Source organism: Lactuca serriola, chromosome 2 (genome assembly GCF_051521515.1).
Source record: "Lactuca serriola cultivar US96UC23 chromosome 2, Lser_US96UC23_V15, whole genome shotgun sequence".
NCBI classification, from domain to species: domain Eukaryota; kingdom Viridiplantae; phylum Streptophyta; class Magnoliopsida; order Asterales; family Asteraceae; genus Lactuca; species Lactuca serriola.
In genome coordinates this window covers 198,177,789-198,197,535 of record NC_136409.1, presented here as the reverse complement: position 1 = coordinate 198,197,535, position 19,747 = coordinate 198,177,789, and the positions used below count along the sequence as shown (strand labels likewise).

General features: G+C 31.9%; 1 protein-coding gene and 1 long non-coding RNA gene across 2 annotated transcripts; both read left to right on the top strand.

Moving 5' to 3' along the window:
- The first annotated feature begins 1,565 nt into the window (after nt 1-1,565).
- LOC145088041 (putative small nuclear ribonucleoprotein F) lies at nt 1,566-2,851 on the top strand. The gene is made up of 4 exons (XM_079026232.1): nt 1,566-1,725; nt 2,188-2,313; nt 2,411-2,475; nt 2,555-2,851. The coding sequence occupies exons 1-4, from the start codon at nt 1,720-1,722 to the stop codon at nt 2,622-2,624; spliced, it is 267 nt and encodes an 88-aa protein (XP_078882358.1). The 5' UTR covers nt 1,566-1,719; the 3' UTR covers nt 2,625-2,851.
- Nucleotides 2,852-3,697: 846 nt separating this feature from the next.
- Nucleotides 3,698-5,533, top strand: LOC145088042 (uncharacterized). The gene is made up of 3 exons (XR_013700954.1): nt 3,698-3,836; nt 4,286-4,367; nt 5,330-5,533. It is a non-coding gene; the product is annotated as an uncharacterized LOC145088042 (long non-coding RNA).
- The last annotated feature ends 14,214 nt before the right edge of the window (nt 5,534-19,747 follow it).

The following is a 19,747-nucleotide window of genomic DNA, read 5'->3' as shown; positions in this document are numbered from 1 at the left end:
TGAAATGAGCAGTTTTGGTAAAATTTGATTTTTGTTTTCTTTTTTTATTTCCAACGGCTATATCATTTAAAATGTAATTTTTTTTATCCTCTACAACCTCTATAAATACTCATACTCATTTACCTTCAATCAAACCCAATCTTTATTTTCTTCAAAAAAAATGAATCCCGACAATCAAACCCCAACCTCCGATGGAAGGAAAAACTCATGTTTCGAGTTTAAGCACCCCTACTCGAAACATTTTTGCTATTGATTCATCATCACAAAGAGTTTATCGTCTCCAACTTGATGCTCCCATTTAATCTTCACTACAATTTCAATACCAAAATGTTAGACAATATTACCCAATCCAAGTTCCAAAATGTTACTCTGCAAATGTTTTCAAACTTTGTTGTTTTTCCCGACCAACATTCGATGAATGCTTGACGTTCGACAAAGAAAAAAAAAGAAGCAAGGAAGAAGGAGCACGCAAAGAGACAAGAAATGGAGGATATGAAGTTCTTGATGGAAAATACCGACCATCTCTTGGGACTGGCTCTCGAGCTCGTGATGAAGAAGAAGGAAAAATTATGAAAAAATATTTCCCATTGGTTGTTGGTTTGTTTGATTTTGTGTGTGTTTTAATATTCTATTTTTTTTAATCTTAGGTTTATTGTAAATTTTAATTTAATTTATGAAATGCATTTTCTTTTTAATTAAATTTTATGTTTATTATTAATTTAAAAATTATAAATCATAAAAATGAATTAATTTTATTTAAAAAAAAAAAACAAATAGTGAGGGAAGCTTCCCACCCATTCCTTGGGGAAATGATGTTATGGCTAGACCTGACAAAACATTACACGATACGAAAATCCGACATGAAATTAGCGGGTTAGGGTCAAAAATTTCGACACGTTTATGTAAACGGGTTCACACGACACGACACGATAATTAAACGGGTAGGGTTAGGGTCAAGACGTTCAACTCGAAGATGACTCGAATATGACCCGTTTAATTGTATATTATTTATTATAAATTTCATATTTTTATAAATATATTATATGTTATAGACTTGTAGTGGGTCAAACTCAATATGTAGAAATAATATTCAAATTTTCAAACTTACTTAATTTTAGTCATCCTCGTCACCTGTCCTTTTTGCTCCTCAACTTTAATTTTTTTCATTTTTCCTTCTAAACTTACTATAAATTTTGTCATTCCATCTCATAACTCCAGTTTTTCACTTTTTCCTTCTTGCCTCCACACCTCCTATTTTTCAACCTTTAAAATATTTCAACCCGACATGACACAACATATTTACAAGGTCTAAATCTTAATCCGAAACCCACACGAAACCGACATAAAAATAAACGGATTAACACAGCACGACACGATAATTAAACAGGTCGGGTTAGGATCAAACCCTTTCAATCCGTTTAATGTCTTGACACAACACGACACGACACGTTCAGCAGATCTAGTTGTGGCCCACAAAAAATGACAAGAGTTTCCCACCCACACCTTCCGATCTAATAAAACTTAAAAAAATAAAGTCTAACTTTTCCAACTACAAAAACTAAAATACATACATCTAGGTTTAAAAAACAATCCCAAAACACATCTAACGTATTTAAACGCAAAACTTTTCTAACGCATTCAGTCTGATAATCTGTTGACGGAACGTCAAAACCCTAAACCTTCATCGTCAAATCGGCTGTTCGCCTCTTCTCGACGACAATGGCTGTAAGTAACAATCTTCGAGCTTCTGAATTCAGTATCTCTTTTTTTCCTTCTATTTCGTTCTTGTATAAGGATAATTAGACTGTTTCCAGTCTATGAGTAGATCGTTATCGTGTTCTTAACCCTCAAGTAGGGTAGATTTGCTAGTTGGAAGATCTTAAGGCTAATTAAACTGTACATTTGATTCAAGTTTATCGCTTAGTTGTTTCTGATTGTAGGGTTGTAGTTAGCATGTAGCTTTTTCATTTTACTCTCACTTGCAAGTTGCATCTGATAAACTATCATCATCAGCATCTAAGTTTGTGGAGAAAATTGTAATTTTTTTGCTGATGGTTGGATTGGGTTTAAAAGAATTTCTTTTGATTCTTGAACAGTTTGCAGATGATTTACTTTTCTGAATGTATAGTTTTGTAAAGACTTTTGATGAAAATTTGGGAACTTAAGTTAGTTGCTTATGCATTGCAGACTGTACCAGTTAATCCGAAACCTTTCTTGAACAACTTGACTGGGAAGCCTGTGATTGTGAAGCTCAAGTGGGGAATGGAGTACAAAGGTTATCTTGTCTCTGTTGATTCATACATGAACTTGCAGGTATATGTATATGCTATGATTAAACTTTTGTTTCAACCTGTTATGTTCATTTGTGCCTCTAATGTTGTTCAATGGCATCATCTTATTTATTTTCCAGTTGGCCAACTCTGAAGAATACATTGATGGGCAGTTTACTGGTAACCTTGGAGAGATTCTAATCAGGTATGTAGGCAGGCAGATGTAATAATGTTCTGTTTTGTGCATAGATTCTTGGCTAAAAAGATTTGTGTTTGATATGCAGATGTAATAATGTTCTGTATTTACGAGGTGTTCCAGAGGATGAAGAAATAGAGGAAGCAGATCGTGATTAGCTAGCAAGCAGGTGGATTGGATATTTGGATGGCCCATGTCTTAGATCATTAGATGTATTGTATTTTATTTTTATTTATTCTGTTTTGTTATGGAAATATTTTGTGCTCCATATTACAATTTAAAAAGCCTCCACTTTTAATTAGGTGTGGGTATGGGTGTGGGTGGATCCATGAACATGTCAGACAATGTTTCACAAATCATTAAAAAATATTGTTGCATAAGTAAATTTTTAATGTTGTTTAATCATAAATATATTACAACCTAGGTTATATGTTAAAATACAACAATTTAAAATATAACAAAGAAAATACTTAAGCCATTCAAAGTTTACTATAAACATAGGGGAATGAAAATATGTTCAATTTGTATAACCCATTACTAGATTCGTGTGAAATCCACAATGTCGGCGATGAAAATATGTTCTTCATCCTTCACCACTATAAAAAGTAAAAACCAAAATCCAAGAAGGTATAACGACGAATAATTTACAAAACGAGTGAGTGGGTATTTTATAAAGTGCATTTTATATTTTTACTTACTAATCGTTGTATTTAACTATTTATTTATAATGACACAAAATAAATTCTTTTGCAACAAAGAAAGTTTTTAAGAGCTACAGTTTTGAAAACGCATCATTTGTCCAAAAATTGCAATTTTAGATTCGATAATGTATTCCAAAAAATATAAATAGTATACCTTACAAGCGTAACCTTCTATTCAGTGATCAAAAAGAAACCATGATAATCAATTTTAGAGAAATCCCGTCAAATTTAGAATAAAATCTCTTATCTTCAAGGTCGTCCCTCTTCCTGTGTATATTGAATATGCAACATTTTCAACGATTCTCCGATGCCAAATCACATGAGGCGGAACTATTCTCTCACCTCTTTCATCATCATCTTCAAATAAATGAAAATCATCTACCGATTCTTCATATTCATGTAAGTTTAATTTATTTTCTGGAATGTTAATTGGCATTGAAGATTTCCTCTTTTTCTTCCGTTTTCTCTTTAACTCGTTACCTTGGCGTACGTCAACGTTGTAGTGATTATCTTGTTTGCTTTGTACTGCAACTTCCACAAAAATTACCTCCGATTCTTCAAATTCTTCACCCATCACTTGGGTACGGAGACATCTCAAGGATGTTGGGAAACCATTGGAATTTATATGCTAAGCAAAATGAATCGTACAAGGCACACTGTGTCATTGATGTATGGGTTTGTTCTTCAAAGTCTTCTTTTGTCATTTGTAAATATCTTTGGATTTAATTAAAACAAAGTCTTTACACTATCGTGTCTTGTTGCATACATCTTTGTCAAAGAATTTTGGGGGTATTATATATATATATATATATATATATATATATATATATATATATATATATATATATATATATATATATATATATATATATATATATATATATAGGTTCAAATGTTATTAGCAAATATTGTGTGCCTAAATGCACCAATGAGAATTCAAGAAATAATAAACAATTAAATAAATCATTTAAGGGTATTTTGGACATTTTGTGCTTTTTAATTAAGGAAATCATTTAATTGAATTTTGCAATTAAGGAAATAAAATAAGGAAACAAATCATGTATGCATTTCTTCCAGTCATTTATCTCTGTAACCCTAATTTGTTTTCACGTCTCTAGTTCTTCCATATGCACACAGAGCAATCGACTTCCACTCAATCGACGAGACATGAATCGAACACCAAGAAATAGCTTATCAGTGGTAAGTTTCTTCCCTATTCTCATCTCTATCTCTAGCTAACATGGCTAAATGATAATCTTTTTTTTTTCCTTTTCCTCTCAATGAATGGTTGTATAACACCATGAAGAAGTCCTTTTTGAATTCTCATAAAAGGCTCTGTTTTTTTCTTTGTTTTTTCTACCGAGAAATCAATTCATACAAAACCAATTAAACTATGTTTTTTTTTCCTTTGTCTACGTAAAGATAGAGAAAATAAGAAAAAAATAATGATTGTTCTTTTTTTCTTTTGTTTGACATTTTAAGGAAACAAAAACTGGAAAGTGATTTTGGGGTTTTTAATGGATTTTCAAAATTAATGGATGCATCTTCTTTTTTGAATTTACGTGTTGTGCATTACTTAAGTTCTTAGGATTTCATTCTTCCACTAACATCAGGTAAGTTCAATTTTATTGATTACATGATTGTCATTTTTATTAATTGCTTTCTGATTCTTATTACTAATTGAATTTTGATTCTTCTTGCTAATTGATTGTCTAGTATTTTGCTTATAGGTGGTTAATTTTTGTTATTGGAGTTTTTGACCCGTAATTGAATTTTATAAAATGTAAAAAATTTATGTGTACCTTCCTAGTTCTTGGTGATATGGAAAAGAAAAAAAACATGAAAAATGATAGTATATTCTAGCAGAATGTATTCTGCCAAAATGTAAAAGATGTTAATATGTGTAGTTATGTTATTTTGTTGTTTTCATTTTATAAAAAAAAAGATGTTTTAAATTCTATTAGAATAGAAGTTATGTTATATTTTAGGAGAATAACTAGTAATGCATGTTGTTAGAATAAATTACAACTGTTTGATGTCTACTACATTCTATCAGAATTTATACTTATTATTCTTTTAGAATGCTCCGAATTTTTTAATATTAGAAAGTTGATTATGTTTTTTTTTTTTTTTTTTTTTTTTTTTTTTTTTTGTGGATTTAGGTTTTGAAAAGACTGTCATTGATGTGGAAAAGGAGAACAAACATGGAGAACTAAAGTGTATTCCTGCAAAATATATTATGCTAAAATGTATAAAGTGTTTATTAACAATAATATTCTTTTGGAATAGATTAGTGTTTTTGTTAGATTTTGATGTTTTTTTCTTTATTAACCATTTTTAGTTTAAATCTTTAAGAATTAATGTAATCCGTACTCTTTAGAAAATGTTATTCTTGATAATGTGTTGTATAATTCTTTAAACGTGTTTAATATAAAAAATATCTTGAATGAAACAATATTCTGCAAGAATAAAACCGCAAATATATTTACTAGTTTATTGTTGACTTTTTGTCATTCTGACAGAATAAAATCGGTTATTATTAAAAATAATATTAAAATTTAATTAGAATTAATTTAAAAAATTCAGATTTTTAAAAAGTAAGGGAATTAATGATCCCTTAAAATCCGAAAATTTCATTTTTTAAAATAGGTTAATTGACCAAAATACCCTTTTGCTAAAATTTATGCAATTATATGATACATACTACCCTATGGTAATATCATAGACCCTCAGATGATGATTGTTGATTATATTCATCCAGTGGTCCAGATCTGTGCATTTTGGCACACAATAGTTAGTAAAACAATATAACCTAACCCTATATATATATATATATATATATATATATATATATATATATATATATATATATATATATATAAGCAAGATCAATGGAGAACTAAATTGAGGGAGAAAACCAACAAACTTTTTATCTACAATTAATTTAATTACCATATTTTCATATATTTTCATTTTTTTTTTAAATATATATATATATATATATATATATATATATATATATATATATATATATATATAATCTATGAAAATATTCCTTAAATTTCGAAATTAATATTTGAAAAAAGATTTTTCCAAAAAAATGCATTTTTAATGCATATTCTTATTGTTTGAGTATAAGCATATTTAAAAAAGAAACATATGCATATGCACATACATATTTAAAAAAATATTTTTAATGCATCTATATGCATATGTCATATGAATATCCCATGATCGCAAATTCATAAGCCAAGACGTGTATTTCCCTCAACATAGTAACCACACAACTCAACAAAGTTGTCATGCTTGAGCGTTGAAACCATTAAAACCTTGAATCGAAAGAGAAACATTATTCATAAAGAGTAATGCAAGAAATAGCAATATACTTCCATGTAACAGTGGTTAGGTAGATTTTTCATTGTACAATGTTGTTATAGTAAGAACTGAAATTAGAAAAGGATATTCTAAGCAGACAGATAAGTTGACTTTACATGAGTCAAAAACTCTGAATTTGATTCAACATATGGAGAAATATCAAGTTTTTTTCACAGTAAGCTTCGATTGAGTATATATTCCCGTATTGAGGCCTATATTATCTTGGACTCGGTCCCAAGAAATCAGCAGAATATTAGTCCAATTATTTGGAATTGAACAATATCACACAATAAATCAGCAAATATAATCTTATCAAATTTTTTGAAACGATAGCGCAATTGCTTCCGTTCTTATATCGAACACATTCCCTGATTTCAACATTTTTCTCCATTCACTTTCGTACATCGGTAAATTAGTAGCCTCCATTCGCTTTCTTGCATTGGTCTCAAGATTGAAACTATAAATGCAAATTGGTCCATGTTGCTGCAATTCTTTTGTTGTATTTTTTTTTGTAACTTTTGTAAGTTATATTTTACTTTATTCTGTGACATTTATATTTAATAACAAGAAAATAAAAGTTGTAACTATGAAATTGTTTTTAATTTAATACTTTTAATATTTTAAATTATAGCATTTATCATTTATTATGGTTTTTGTAGCTACCTTTAAATCTAAAAAATGTGGTTATGGGTCTATGTAATGTGCATAGGTGAAAAACAATCTGCATGTAAATACATATATGTAATAGAAATACAAAAAAAACATGAAAAAATATTATATGCATGTGGATATGCACTTTTTTTAAATGTATATATATACAAAATAAATGCATTAATAATGTATTTTTTTGAAAAAAATCCTTTTATAAATCTTAGTGTTGAAATATAAGGTATATTTTCACTTATTTGAAAAAAAAATTACTTTTTTAAATCAGCAAAAATGTTTATTACATTTCGAAATTAATATTTAAAAAAGAAATTTTCAGAAAAAAAAAATACATTTTAATGCATATTCATATTTTTTTTGTATATATATATATATATATATATATATATATATATATATATATATATGCACATGAACATTTTTAAAAAACAATTTTAATGCGTCTATATGCATAAGAGTAAAGATATACATATACATATGAATAAATATATGCATATGCATATGAATACTTCATATACATATACATAAAAATAAATATATGCATAAGACAATTAAATAAATATGATTATTATGCATATTCATAAGTATATGCATATGCATATGAATTACTATATGTATATTTATAAGTATATGCATATGCATATTCATAATAATAAGTATATGCATATGCATAAGATATGCAACATAATAAGTATATGCATAATAATAAGTATATGAATATGCATAAGAATAAATATATGTATATGCATATGAATAAGTATATGAATATGCATATGCATAAGAATAAGTATATGCATATACATATAAATAAGTATATGTGTATGCATATAAATAAGTATTTGCATATACATAAAAATAAGTATATGGATATGCATATGCATAAGAATAAATATGTATATACATATATGTAGTTATATGAATAAGTATATGCATATGCCATATGCATATGTATATATATATATATATATATATATATATATATATATATATATATATATATGCATATGCATATTAATAAGTATATAAATATACATGCATAAGAATAAGTATAAGTATATGACATATGCATAGACAAACGCATATGCATATGCATATACATTGTTACTAATTCGTTTGAATGAGGTCAAGCTTTAGGAAATAAAAATTTTTATTTTATATTTTCATCCTCTATTTAAAATACGGGAGACAGTCTCACCAAACACATATAGACTTTGTTGTGAAAAAGAATCACAAATTTTTTTACATTACAAAAGAATTAAACAAAAAGCAAAAAATATAAACATGAAGGGCAAGGGTATAATGGGGAAAAGATTAATAATCAACATCTATTTTATCAAATTACCTAGATAAAGATTAATAATCAAAACTCAAAAGCTAAATCCCAACTAAATTTCATATGAAAATTAAACCAATATTTTGACAGTTGAGAATAATGAATAAGAGGAATACTGAAGCCAATTATTCTTCTTTCTCTTATGTATAGCTTTTTGGACCAAGAGCCTAATAACAGTTGTAAGATTATATATATATATATATATATATATATATATATATATATATATATATATAACTTTTTTCTTAAATAAAATATACTTTTTCTATGTAATCAATCATCATATTGTCTGTTATTTTGTTTCCTTGTTGGTCGGTCACATGAAACAGTTGTAAGATTATATATATATATATATATATATATATATATATATATATATATATATATATATATATATATAAAACTTTTTTCTTAAATAAAATATACTTTTTCTATGTAATCAATCATCATATTGTCTGTTATTTTGTTTCCTTGTTGGTCGGTCACATGAAACACTGTAGAAGAAAAACAGTAAGAACTAATAACTAAACTCGTATTTTTATTTTATATACTTATGTTCACATAATAAATATAACCATACCATCCATGAACCACCCATCACCAGAGTAGATGTAAGCTTTAGTAATAATAAGATCGAGTTCTACTAAGATTTAGACCACTTCCAGTAGTATTCATTATTTCATCTTTCCCAACAAAGCTACAAAAGTTAATAATTTTGAAATTGGTGATTTTAATAAAAGAAAATGCAAACATGGTAAAGGGAAAAAAAACATAGAAATTTAGGCAAAAATATTAAAGAGAGAAAAGAAAATGGTGACATAAATAAACAAAACAATATTGGGTGAGATTTTAATTATAATGTATTTTTATACTAGTTATGGTTTTTTATTATTTTCATTAATATTATTTTTTTAATGTTTCAAAACAATAAATGTGTTATTATTTGTATTTAAATATGCTAGTTTGTTAGTATCATCTTGTTTCTCTTGATTTTTGTTGTATCACAAACATTTTCCCGTCATTTTAGTAAATACTCATGTTTGGTTTGGCTCTTCCCTTCTCTTTTTGTGCAACTGTAGTGTTTGGTATGACAAAATTGATATGTGGTGTTTAGGGCCCTACCAATATTTTGACATATTCCAAAATCCAAATTGATAAAATGAATGATCTTGATTCCAAAATCATAAGAAACTGGACTAATGTTTTTGGTATTTAGTATTCAAGAGGTAGAAATTGTAGCAAAACACAACCATTGGCTATAATTGTAACGCCTGTGTTTCCGGGCTTGCCATTTTTAGCAATGTAATATTCTAGGTTAACTTTTGTAACCCGTTTTGAAATAATAGAAGTATATTATTTGAGTATTATGTGTTTTGTGCCTAATTGCTTAATTATGTGGTTTGATTAATTAAGAATAAAAATAAGCGTCAAAAGTAAAGTATGAGATAAGTCCGATATCTTTATATAAAGTTGTAGTGGTCGAAATGAGGTTTCCGAATATATAAAGAATGCCAAAATCCGAGTTATAACGAAGAAGTTATGACCTGTCGAAGTTTCGCGACAGAACCAGCACGACCCAGTGCGACCCAGCGCGACGTAAATAGTGAATTTAAGGTAGATAGATATCTATCCTTAGTGATCCAAATGAGAATTGAAGATCTCATTGATAGTAGTGCAACGACGGAAAGACGGACGGAAACGGAGTTCAGATGAAGGAGTTATGAATTTCGAGCGGAGTTTTCCTGTCCCGGCCTACTAAAGATAATATATAAGTAATATACTTATATTATATTAAAAATAAAGTCAAAATTAGCCAATGGAGTCTAAACGAGAGTTGTAGAGCATAATCTCACCTTCGCGGCGATATAAAGAATGTCGAAAACGGAGTTCGTATGCGAAAGTTATGAATTTCTGAAGTTCGGGGCGCGAAACCCCAAAACTGTCAGATGCCACGACGTGGCAAGTGTCCTGTCACCTCCGGAAGGCCCCCAGATGCAACTTGGGATGACGCATGCAGTGACGACCAAGCCCACGACGTGGAACAAGGTTGCCACGACGTGGCAAGGGCCAAATTTTGCCCTATAAATAGATTTGAAGGGCCAGCCGTTTATGGTTGCTATTTTCTCTCTTCTCTCTCCCGTTTTACATCGTTTTGCGTGCCAGAAGTACCCCGAAGCCCCGGTAATATCCCCGAGACCCGAAGCAAGTCCCGAGATCCCGAAGATCCCGAGAAGTGCGGTTCCCGAGTCGAAGCTCTACCCGCGAGAAGTTCGATTTTTGTAGAGATCTTCCAGATCTGCTGAGGATTACTACTTCTGCAAGTCGTAGTGTTGTCCGATCATCTTCTGATCAAGTGAGTGTATACTACCTTTCATAAACACGATAATAATACAAGTGCGGTTTGAGTGTATTAAGTAAATTGTGGTTTATATGTGTGTGGGTGCAGTTACTTTCTTCTAACAAGTAACTATGAAGTATTTTATGCGCTATACTTGCTGTGTGTATATTTTGTGATTGTATGCGTGAATGGATATTCACTTTATTCCATCTCATAGATCTGAATTGCTTTCTATGAAATACGTGTTATGTGGTATGCCTCATCTGTTATATGGAATATATATATTGAATGAAAATGATATATAGGTTTTAAACTATGTATGAAAATATATTCTTATCTACTATTATGTTGGGTAGAACATGGGTAGATAGTTGGTGTGTAATAAACAGATGAGAGGCCTCGATGTTGTTGTTGTTGTTGATCTAGTTATTCAGCGGAGTATGGATAACGACCACGGACTCTTTCTAGACAGTCCAGTGGAACGCTAGCAGGTTCATAACTTGTAGGTGTTGTGAACGATGTGTTCACCGGTGTACTCTATCCCCCTCATGGTTGCCTTTAGGATATCTATTGTTGAGGAAACCCCTTAGCAGTGATGTCCGTCCCGATGAAAATCCTAGATTAGGTCCCTTGAGATAGTTGTTGTTTTAGGGACGTAAAGTGAGGATAACGGGAATGGGTGATCGGGATAGTGATTGGTTGGTGAAATTAAATATAACTTATTTATTGTGGGTTGAAAACCCTATATGCTCACCAGGCTCCCAAGCCTGACCCACTCAGTTTTATTTGTATTACAGGAAGTGGCAAGGGCGTAAGATGGATGGATCATCTTGTTGTTTTGTTTACAAGTCTGTATATGTATATATTTGTTGAATGACTTGTAATGTTTATCGTTTATGCTTTATGGTCTGTATCGGAACATGACATCCCGAGTTTTGATTATATAATGAAATGCATCTCTTGATGAAATGCTTTGATAAATATTATTTTATCATGTTTTGTTTTGGGAACAAATTCCGCAACTCTTTCAAATCAAAAGGATTTACTCTGAAATTATTTAAAAGCATAAATGAAAATCGGTCTTTTCTGGCCGAGATTTTGGGGATGTCACAATAATACATAGTTTTTATGTAGTAAAGACAATGTGTGACACCCAAAAATTCAAACCAATTTAAACTTTTAAAACATTTTAATCCATTAGGTCATTACATAGTTTGTTTTCAAAATACAGTTATCAGAGTATACCAGTATCAAATCATAAAAGTCGTAACATCGAGAGGAGCAGTACGATCAAGCCTTCGACTTCCCGCGATACCAGAGGTACCTGAAACAACAACTGAAATTATAAGCTTGAAGCTTAGTGAGCTATCCCCCAAAATACCAACCACAAAGCCATGCCATATAAATATATAACCAAACAGCAAGCATAATGAGCCTTCAGCCTGACTGGTCCGCCTCGCAGGCCTTCAGTCTATCTGGACCGCTCTCTGAGCCTTCGGCACGTTTGGACCGCCTCACGGGGCCTTCAGCCTATCCGGACCGCTACCCGGACCTTCGGTCTGACTAACATACCTTCTTGGGTTTTGTAGTCAATCCGGACCGCCCTGGGTATGTTGGCCTTCAGCACAAAGCAGGACCGCCTCAACCCAACACCCAAATCAAACAACATGTGCACATACATTCATAGGCTATCATAATAACAGACAAACCGATCTAACAGATCAAACAGCATAACAACGTCCTAAACCAGGACACCGACTTACCCAGGTCATATCATAGCATAATCCTATAACTAGGATATCGACCGAACCCGATCACTAAACATAAGCATATCACCATCCTAACTAACAGGATGCGAAACAATGCACATATTATATAATAATCAAAATACAAATCCATAAGGGCCGATCTTGGTGCCTTAGACCCTGTTGATATGGTGAGGATAACTCACCTTGCAACTGCCGAACCGAACCACGAAAGCAAAATCCCAAAACACTGCCCCAAACTCCAACAACTATAGCCATCAATGATCCATTGACATAAATATCCAAAATTACCATAACACCCCTGAAGGTCAAACAGGTCAAAGTCAAAGTCCTGGCCAAATTCAACCTTCCTGATTGAATCTACTCTCCGAGTTAAACCGTCGACTCGCCGAGTTCTCAAACTCAGAAAACTCTCATAGCACGACTCAACTCGCAGAGTCACCCCAAGACTCGTCGAGTCCAACGATCTCTGAATTCCATCATGTCCAACTCACTGAGTCGCCAACCGACTCACTGATCCGAATCTTTAACCAAAAGAGATTGGGGTTCTGCGACCAGACTCGCCGAGTCCAAGGCAATCTTCAACTGGCTCGCCGAGTTGTGCTTCCAACTCGTCGAGTTCATGCATATCTTCATATGACTCGCCGAGTCCACCCAAGAAACTCGCCGAGTCTCTTCAGTCCTTCATCCATACAGAGTATTTTTGATCCATGCAGGGGCTCCAAACTATAAATCCACTCTTCTAGGGCATGATTCTCACGTAAAGTTGCAAACTTTACGTGAAACCAAGGAGTTAAAGGTCCAAATCACTCTAGGGATAGGATTTAAGACAAAGGGGCTTCACCAACAACTCATTGACTGATGCTTTATGACATTCTAGAACAACACAAGTCTAGATCTGGAGTAGCAACTTCATATCTGAACTCCAAACCCGAAATAGATCTCAAACATACCAAAATGGCCCTAAATCTCATCCATGAATAGATCTAGATGCCAAAGAGTGAAGGTAACATCTTATTACCTCCAAGATGTGCCCAAACTGGAATAGATTCGGGATCTACACCACTCTCTTGATGCAAGCCCTTTTGATCTTCAAGTTTCTTCCACTAGAAACAACTTCCAAAGCTTCAATCTCTCTCCAAAGGCGTCACACACACGAGCTTAGGGTTTTCTGGTTCTCAATGACAATAAGGAGGCTGAGAGAAGGACATAAAGTCCTTTAAATAGGGTGTAACCCTCGAGATTAGGGTTTTTCTCATTCCAACACCAACTCGTCGAGTCCAGCTTCCGACTCGACGAGTAAGCATATCTACTCGTCGAGTCCCTTCTTCGAAATTACACTTTAAACCCTTAAATCATACTTCTGAAATTCGGGATGATACACAATGGTAGTCCAACATTTCACTCAAAAACTGCATTAAGAGTCAAGACAATTACCATATGGCTATGAACATTCTTTAAGACATTTTTTCAAACAGTTGGGGTGAACTATTACCAACTAAGGTTTCCAAAGCCATTAAGATAATTTAAGACTTACCACAATAAGCAAAGAGTCAATGTGTTTTCAACATAATATGTGCTCGATTTTAACTATTTAATCTCATTGTTAAATGCAACCACTAGAAATTACCCAAACTCAGTAATTTGCAACAAAACGAAACTGTTTTGAAACCTAATTGATTCAGTAAATAGAGGAACAATGAAGTAAAAAATAGATTTCGAGAGTTGCATACTATTAGGATCTACACCATTGAATCATCCAACAATCAATGCGGAGAAATGTTTATCGTCGTAGATGGATGAACGTGTTTTGATAGTTAGAACACGTACAGGATGAAGGGGAAAGCAAAAGAGTAAATTGAAATCAAAATTAAGAAGAAAGAGTACTCACTGTTCATCCAGTTTTGGGGAGGCTAGAAGTGAAACATCGTTCAATAAGGCTGGACTACAAATTGAAATGTACAAAAAAAAACTTATGCATCTATTTGATGCACAGTTCGTTGGTTCGCTCTCTTTTGGAGAGTTCGTTGTTGAACTAGATTATCTCTCTCTCTCTATATATATGTATGTATGTATGTATGTATGTATGTATGTATGTATGTATGTATAATACATGTGTAGTATTTCAATGAACTTTTATAATTTGGATTCGATGAAGCTCATTAGTTAGGGTTGTGGTCTTACATTTAAGTTTTTCTTGAGCAATGAATTAGACATTTCTTTTTATCGTGTTAGGCTTTATTTACTACATGGTTTTGCTCCCTGGTTCTATTTTTTTTCATGAATATATGTTTAATACACAAATAAAACTAAAGATCATGAATACTAAAACCAAAATCCAACTTAGCGTGTTGCAAGCAATTTTATCCACTTAAAGCGAAGTTTTTTTAGCCCATTTTAAAATCTTTAGCCATCAAGAATAATCAATGTACTTTCAATGACTTATTTATTATAACACTCAAATTTTATTTATTCTTGTTAAATCATTGTACATTGTAAACTCTACCCAATTATAGCCATGTTATACATCAGATATTGAATAGTTTTTTACTCAAATTACAATGCTATTGATTTCATATTTATACATTAGACCACATACTCTTTAACAAATATTTAGAGAGGCTTTAAAATGATTTGGAATAAATTCGTTCTAGAAATGAAAATTTAAAGACAAAAGAAGTTTGACCAAATTGAAAATATTTTGAAGTCTCCTCTCCTCAACATGTTCTTATGCTCATCTTCTACTTAAACTTCCATTTAAAATAACTCTTGATTTAGATTAAAAGTCAATTTTCTGAAAGTCAAACACATGATTTCATTATAGGTCAAACTCATTAACATATATAAAAAGTCTATTTATTAACATAAAAATAAAAAAAAGGAGAAAAACAATTTAGACTTAACCTTACTCTTGACCGTTAAAGTAGAAAAGATCAAACACTTAACCTAGCTTGACTTGCTTTACTGTTAAGGTATTAAGGGTGCTATAATATTGAAAAAATACATTCAGATACTATGTCTTATCTAGATTATTTGAAAACAGATTATTACTTTCTAAATGTGCATTCAAAATTTTCTTTATATAAAGTATACATTTATCTTAATATTTAATTCTTTTACAACATCACGTAAAAAAGATGATATAATCACATATCAATGATAGTACATTGCTATTTGCATCCCATCTGGATCAATGGAATCTTGCATTTAGTTCAAGCTTGCAACATGTGCTTGGTGTTTGAACATAGAACATGATGAACAATATCAGAGAGCATGAGTTACTGGAGACCCTGGAGAATTAATAACATGTTCATTCTCCTCACCATCTTCATTCACCATTTCTTTCCCTTTAGACCTTAAGAATCTTGGAATTACTTCGGTCATTTTACCCTTGTCTTCCTATCATGGGTTTTGTTATCTTAGTATAAAGCATGATGTTTTGGACTTGTTTTCTGTGACTCTTTCCAGGGTTACTGATGTTGGATTAGATGTCTAAGCCCATAACTATAATTGGTATAAACTTAAGTTGATAGTAGCACAATCATTTTGGGTTGCCCTCAAACCTAGCAATGGACAAAATATTTTTTGGAGAGAGAGTGATTAATTTATTATTTGATTAATAAATTGAAATAAATAATTTGTTAATATATTATGGAAATAATATATTAATTAGAAATAGTAATATTTAATTAATATTTGATCAAAAATTAATTGGAATTAATTTGATGATCAAAAGAATTAATTGAAAGTGCAAGGACTGAAGTACAATTGTTCAATAGTTGAACACAAGACATTCTAGAACCATCTTCAGGTCAATAGTTGAACACGAGGCATTCCAAAACCATCTTAAGGCCTTAGACGGTTTTAAGGAGCATTATCCTTGGTGGATAATTAAGAAGTTGGATAAGTACCTAGTTCAAGATAATATTATTATATTGAGTTTGAGCTTATGTAGGGTTTTCTGGCTGCATTATATAAAGGCCCTAGGGCTATGATTTTCGGTCATTCATACCTTAGAGAGTATAGGCTGAAATTCTGATCTTCTTCATCCTCTCTCCTCAATATCCTTCTTGCTTGTGTTACGTGTGAATAACTAGAGACACGACGCTTGTGGTGAATTGATCAAAACAAAAGAAACTAAATTTTTTGGAAGAGTCGCAGCTCACAACGTGAGCATTGATGCTCACGATGTGAGCTCGGTTCAGATCCAATTTTTTGAAGCTTATCAGCCTAATCTTCTTATGTGTGATAATTATCTGCTATATTTATCTTCCAAATATTTTACCAAATATATGATTATAAAATAAAAGCCTAAAAATTATGAGATAAGTCTTTAACTTGATTAATTATTTGTTGATTAATATGATTGATTTTTTATATGTATTAATTAATTTAGATATCAATTAAACTTAATAATTAATGTCAAATCTTATTTGGTTTATTTTAAATTTAAATTAATTGTTTAATTTTCAAAATTTGAATATAAACAAATATTTTTTTTGAAAAAAGTTTTAAAATATACACCTTATATTATATGTAGAATTAATTATTTAATTATTACTATACGTATAAAACTAAGTCACTTAGGACGTCTCATTTATAAAGTTGATCTATAAGGGATATAATGAAATTGTCTATAAAATAATAGTTAAATGGATATACACTATCACCCACTTCTTTCCTGGAAGAAAATTAAAATAAAAAAGTAATATTTTTTAAAATGTTATAAATCAATAGGTTATTTTTGGATCATTTTACGTAGACTAAACTGCACAAATGGTCCCCGTGGTTTGCTGGAAATTGCTACTTTGGTCCAAAAAGGTTTGGACTAGCACCACAGGTCCAAAGTTTTCATTTTATTGCGAGTTTGGTCCAATTTACTTTAAACTTTTTTGAAATGACGATTTTACCCTTCTTTTTTGTTTTTTCAGTTTATTTATTTATATATATATTTTTATGATTAAAAAATTAATAAAAATTTACCCCCCACTCTCTCTCTTAAAAAAATTAATTAAAAATTACCTCTCTCTCTCTCTCTCTGCAAATACAAAACACTTAAGAACACACATTGAAACTCAGGAACACATATTCATATTCATGAACACATACACAAACACTCCACATTTTTTAAGTTTATTCTTCAAACACGCACGCTCAAGAAAACATACATGAAATCAGATCTGATGAAGGGTTTTCTAATGAACACATTCAAGAAGAAGAAATCAGATCGAGTAATGGGTCTCTGATCTCATCCTTAGACGACGATCTCCTCCTCTTCCTCCTGTTAAAAGAAGCCCTAGCATGAAACTCTACGACCCGGTCATCGTTAACAACCATAACGAATCAAGATCTAGTAGGGGGTCGAAGGCGGCAATGGCTAGGGTTTAGACTTGTTCCCTCCCCGTCGCCGTTCTTAATGTAGATCTATCCAACCATCGTGTTTCTCCTTGTCGCCACCATCTCTGAAACGAATCTGTAACAGGTTAGGCTTTGTAATGGTGGCGAGCTGAAACTCTAGTAATGGCGACGCTGGACTCAACCTAATCGACTGAGGTGTGGCGACCACCACCTCTTTACGAACCCTTCTCAGATCTTACACCGATGAAGGTTTGGCGCTGAATTCGACTGTTCTCCTTCTAGTTTTTTGAAACCCTAACTATTCAGATCTATTGTGGTGTTTGTGTGTATGTGTGTTTAATCTCTTGTTGGTCTTGTTCGAGTTTGTGTGTGTTTAATCTGTATGTGTGTGTGTTTGTGTTGTATCTGTTGAAAAATCGATGGATGTTTGTGTTGATCTGTGTTTGCTCATCAAATTTCATTTTTATGTGTGTGTGTGTTCGTCTGATCTGATTTTGTGTGTCTGTTCATCTGATTTCATTTAGGTGGAGATGGATATGGCAAATTGTGGTTGTGGTGGATGGTGGTCAAACAATGGTTGCGGAGGACGACGGTCGAATGGTGGTGGTGGCAGAAGATATTCTTCAGCGTTCTTGAGGAAGAATAAGAAGATGGGTGAGAGATAGAGAGAGAGAGAGAGAGAGAGAGAGAGAGAAAGAGAGAGAGGGATAGTATTTTCTTTTTTCTTTTATTTTTAATTCTATTTAATTGTTGTAATAAAAGAAAATTAAAATATTAAATAATCAGGGGCAAAATCGTCTTTATAAAAAAATTCAAACAAAATCGGACCAAATTCGCAACAAAATGAAAAGTTTGGACCTCTGGTGCTAGTCCAAACATTTTTGGACCAAAGTGACAATTTTGAGCTAACCACAGGGACCATTTGTGCAGTTTTGTCTTTTACGTATAATAAAAGTTAGACAAAACTTCAAAAATGGTCCCTGTGGTTTCCGAAAATATCAAGTTTAGTCCCTAAGTTCAAAAAACCTCACAGATGGTCCCTGTGGTATCAAAACTTTTAACAAATGGTCCTTTTCACTAACGCCGTTAGCTTTTGGGCGTTAAGTGAAGGGTATTTCTGTCTTTTTACTACCACAGGGACCATTTATGAAGTTTTGTCTTGTTTTTTATTTAAAAAAAAAAAGAAAAATAATAATTATTTAATATTAACTCTCTCTCTCTCTCTCTCTCTCTCTCTTAATTAACATAATACCAGTTAACCCTATTACCGGAGAGGGTATTCCAAGACTCGTTACTCTAATCTTTGGCGATGGGATCAACCCTTTGGTGACCGACGCCGTTGACCAGGTCTTCGAGGCAATGCGTGCGTCCGTTACCTTCGAGAAATTTGAAGTTCATGGCGACATGAACACGATACCCGATGATGTTATGGCTTCGATTAAGAAGAATAGAGTTTGTTTGAAGGGCAAATTGATTACGCCGGTGGGCAGACGGGTTAATTCGTTGTATCTTCTGTTGAGGAAAGAACTGGATTTGTATGTCTCGCTTTTGAGAATCACCGACCTCCCTTCTGCTTCCTTTCTCATTATCAGGTGATCCCCAAATCCTCCTTCGACTACCATAGGTCGTGGTCATCTTTCCCGGCGGTCAATAGCCCTTGTCGAGCTCCAAGTGTCGAGGGAAAATCGTGATCAAACACCGACTGCTTCCCATCTGTTATTCTTACTATCTTCCCAGCCAAATA

Coding starts and splice junctions, on each gene's coding strand:
- LOC145088041 (XM_079026232.1), top strand. Junction 2,314..2,410: donor ATTCATACATGAACTTGCAG/GTATATGTATAT, acceptor TTTATTTTCCAG/TTGGCCAACTCTGAAGAATA. Junction 2,476..2,554: donor CTTGGAGAGATTCTAATCAG/GTATGTAGGCAG, acceptor TTTGATATGCAG/ATGTAATAATGTTCTGTATT.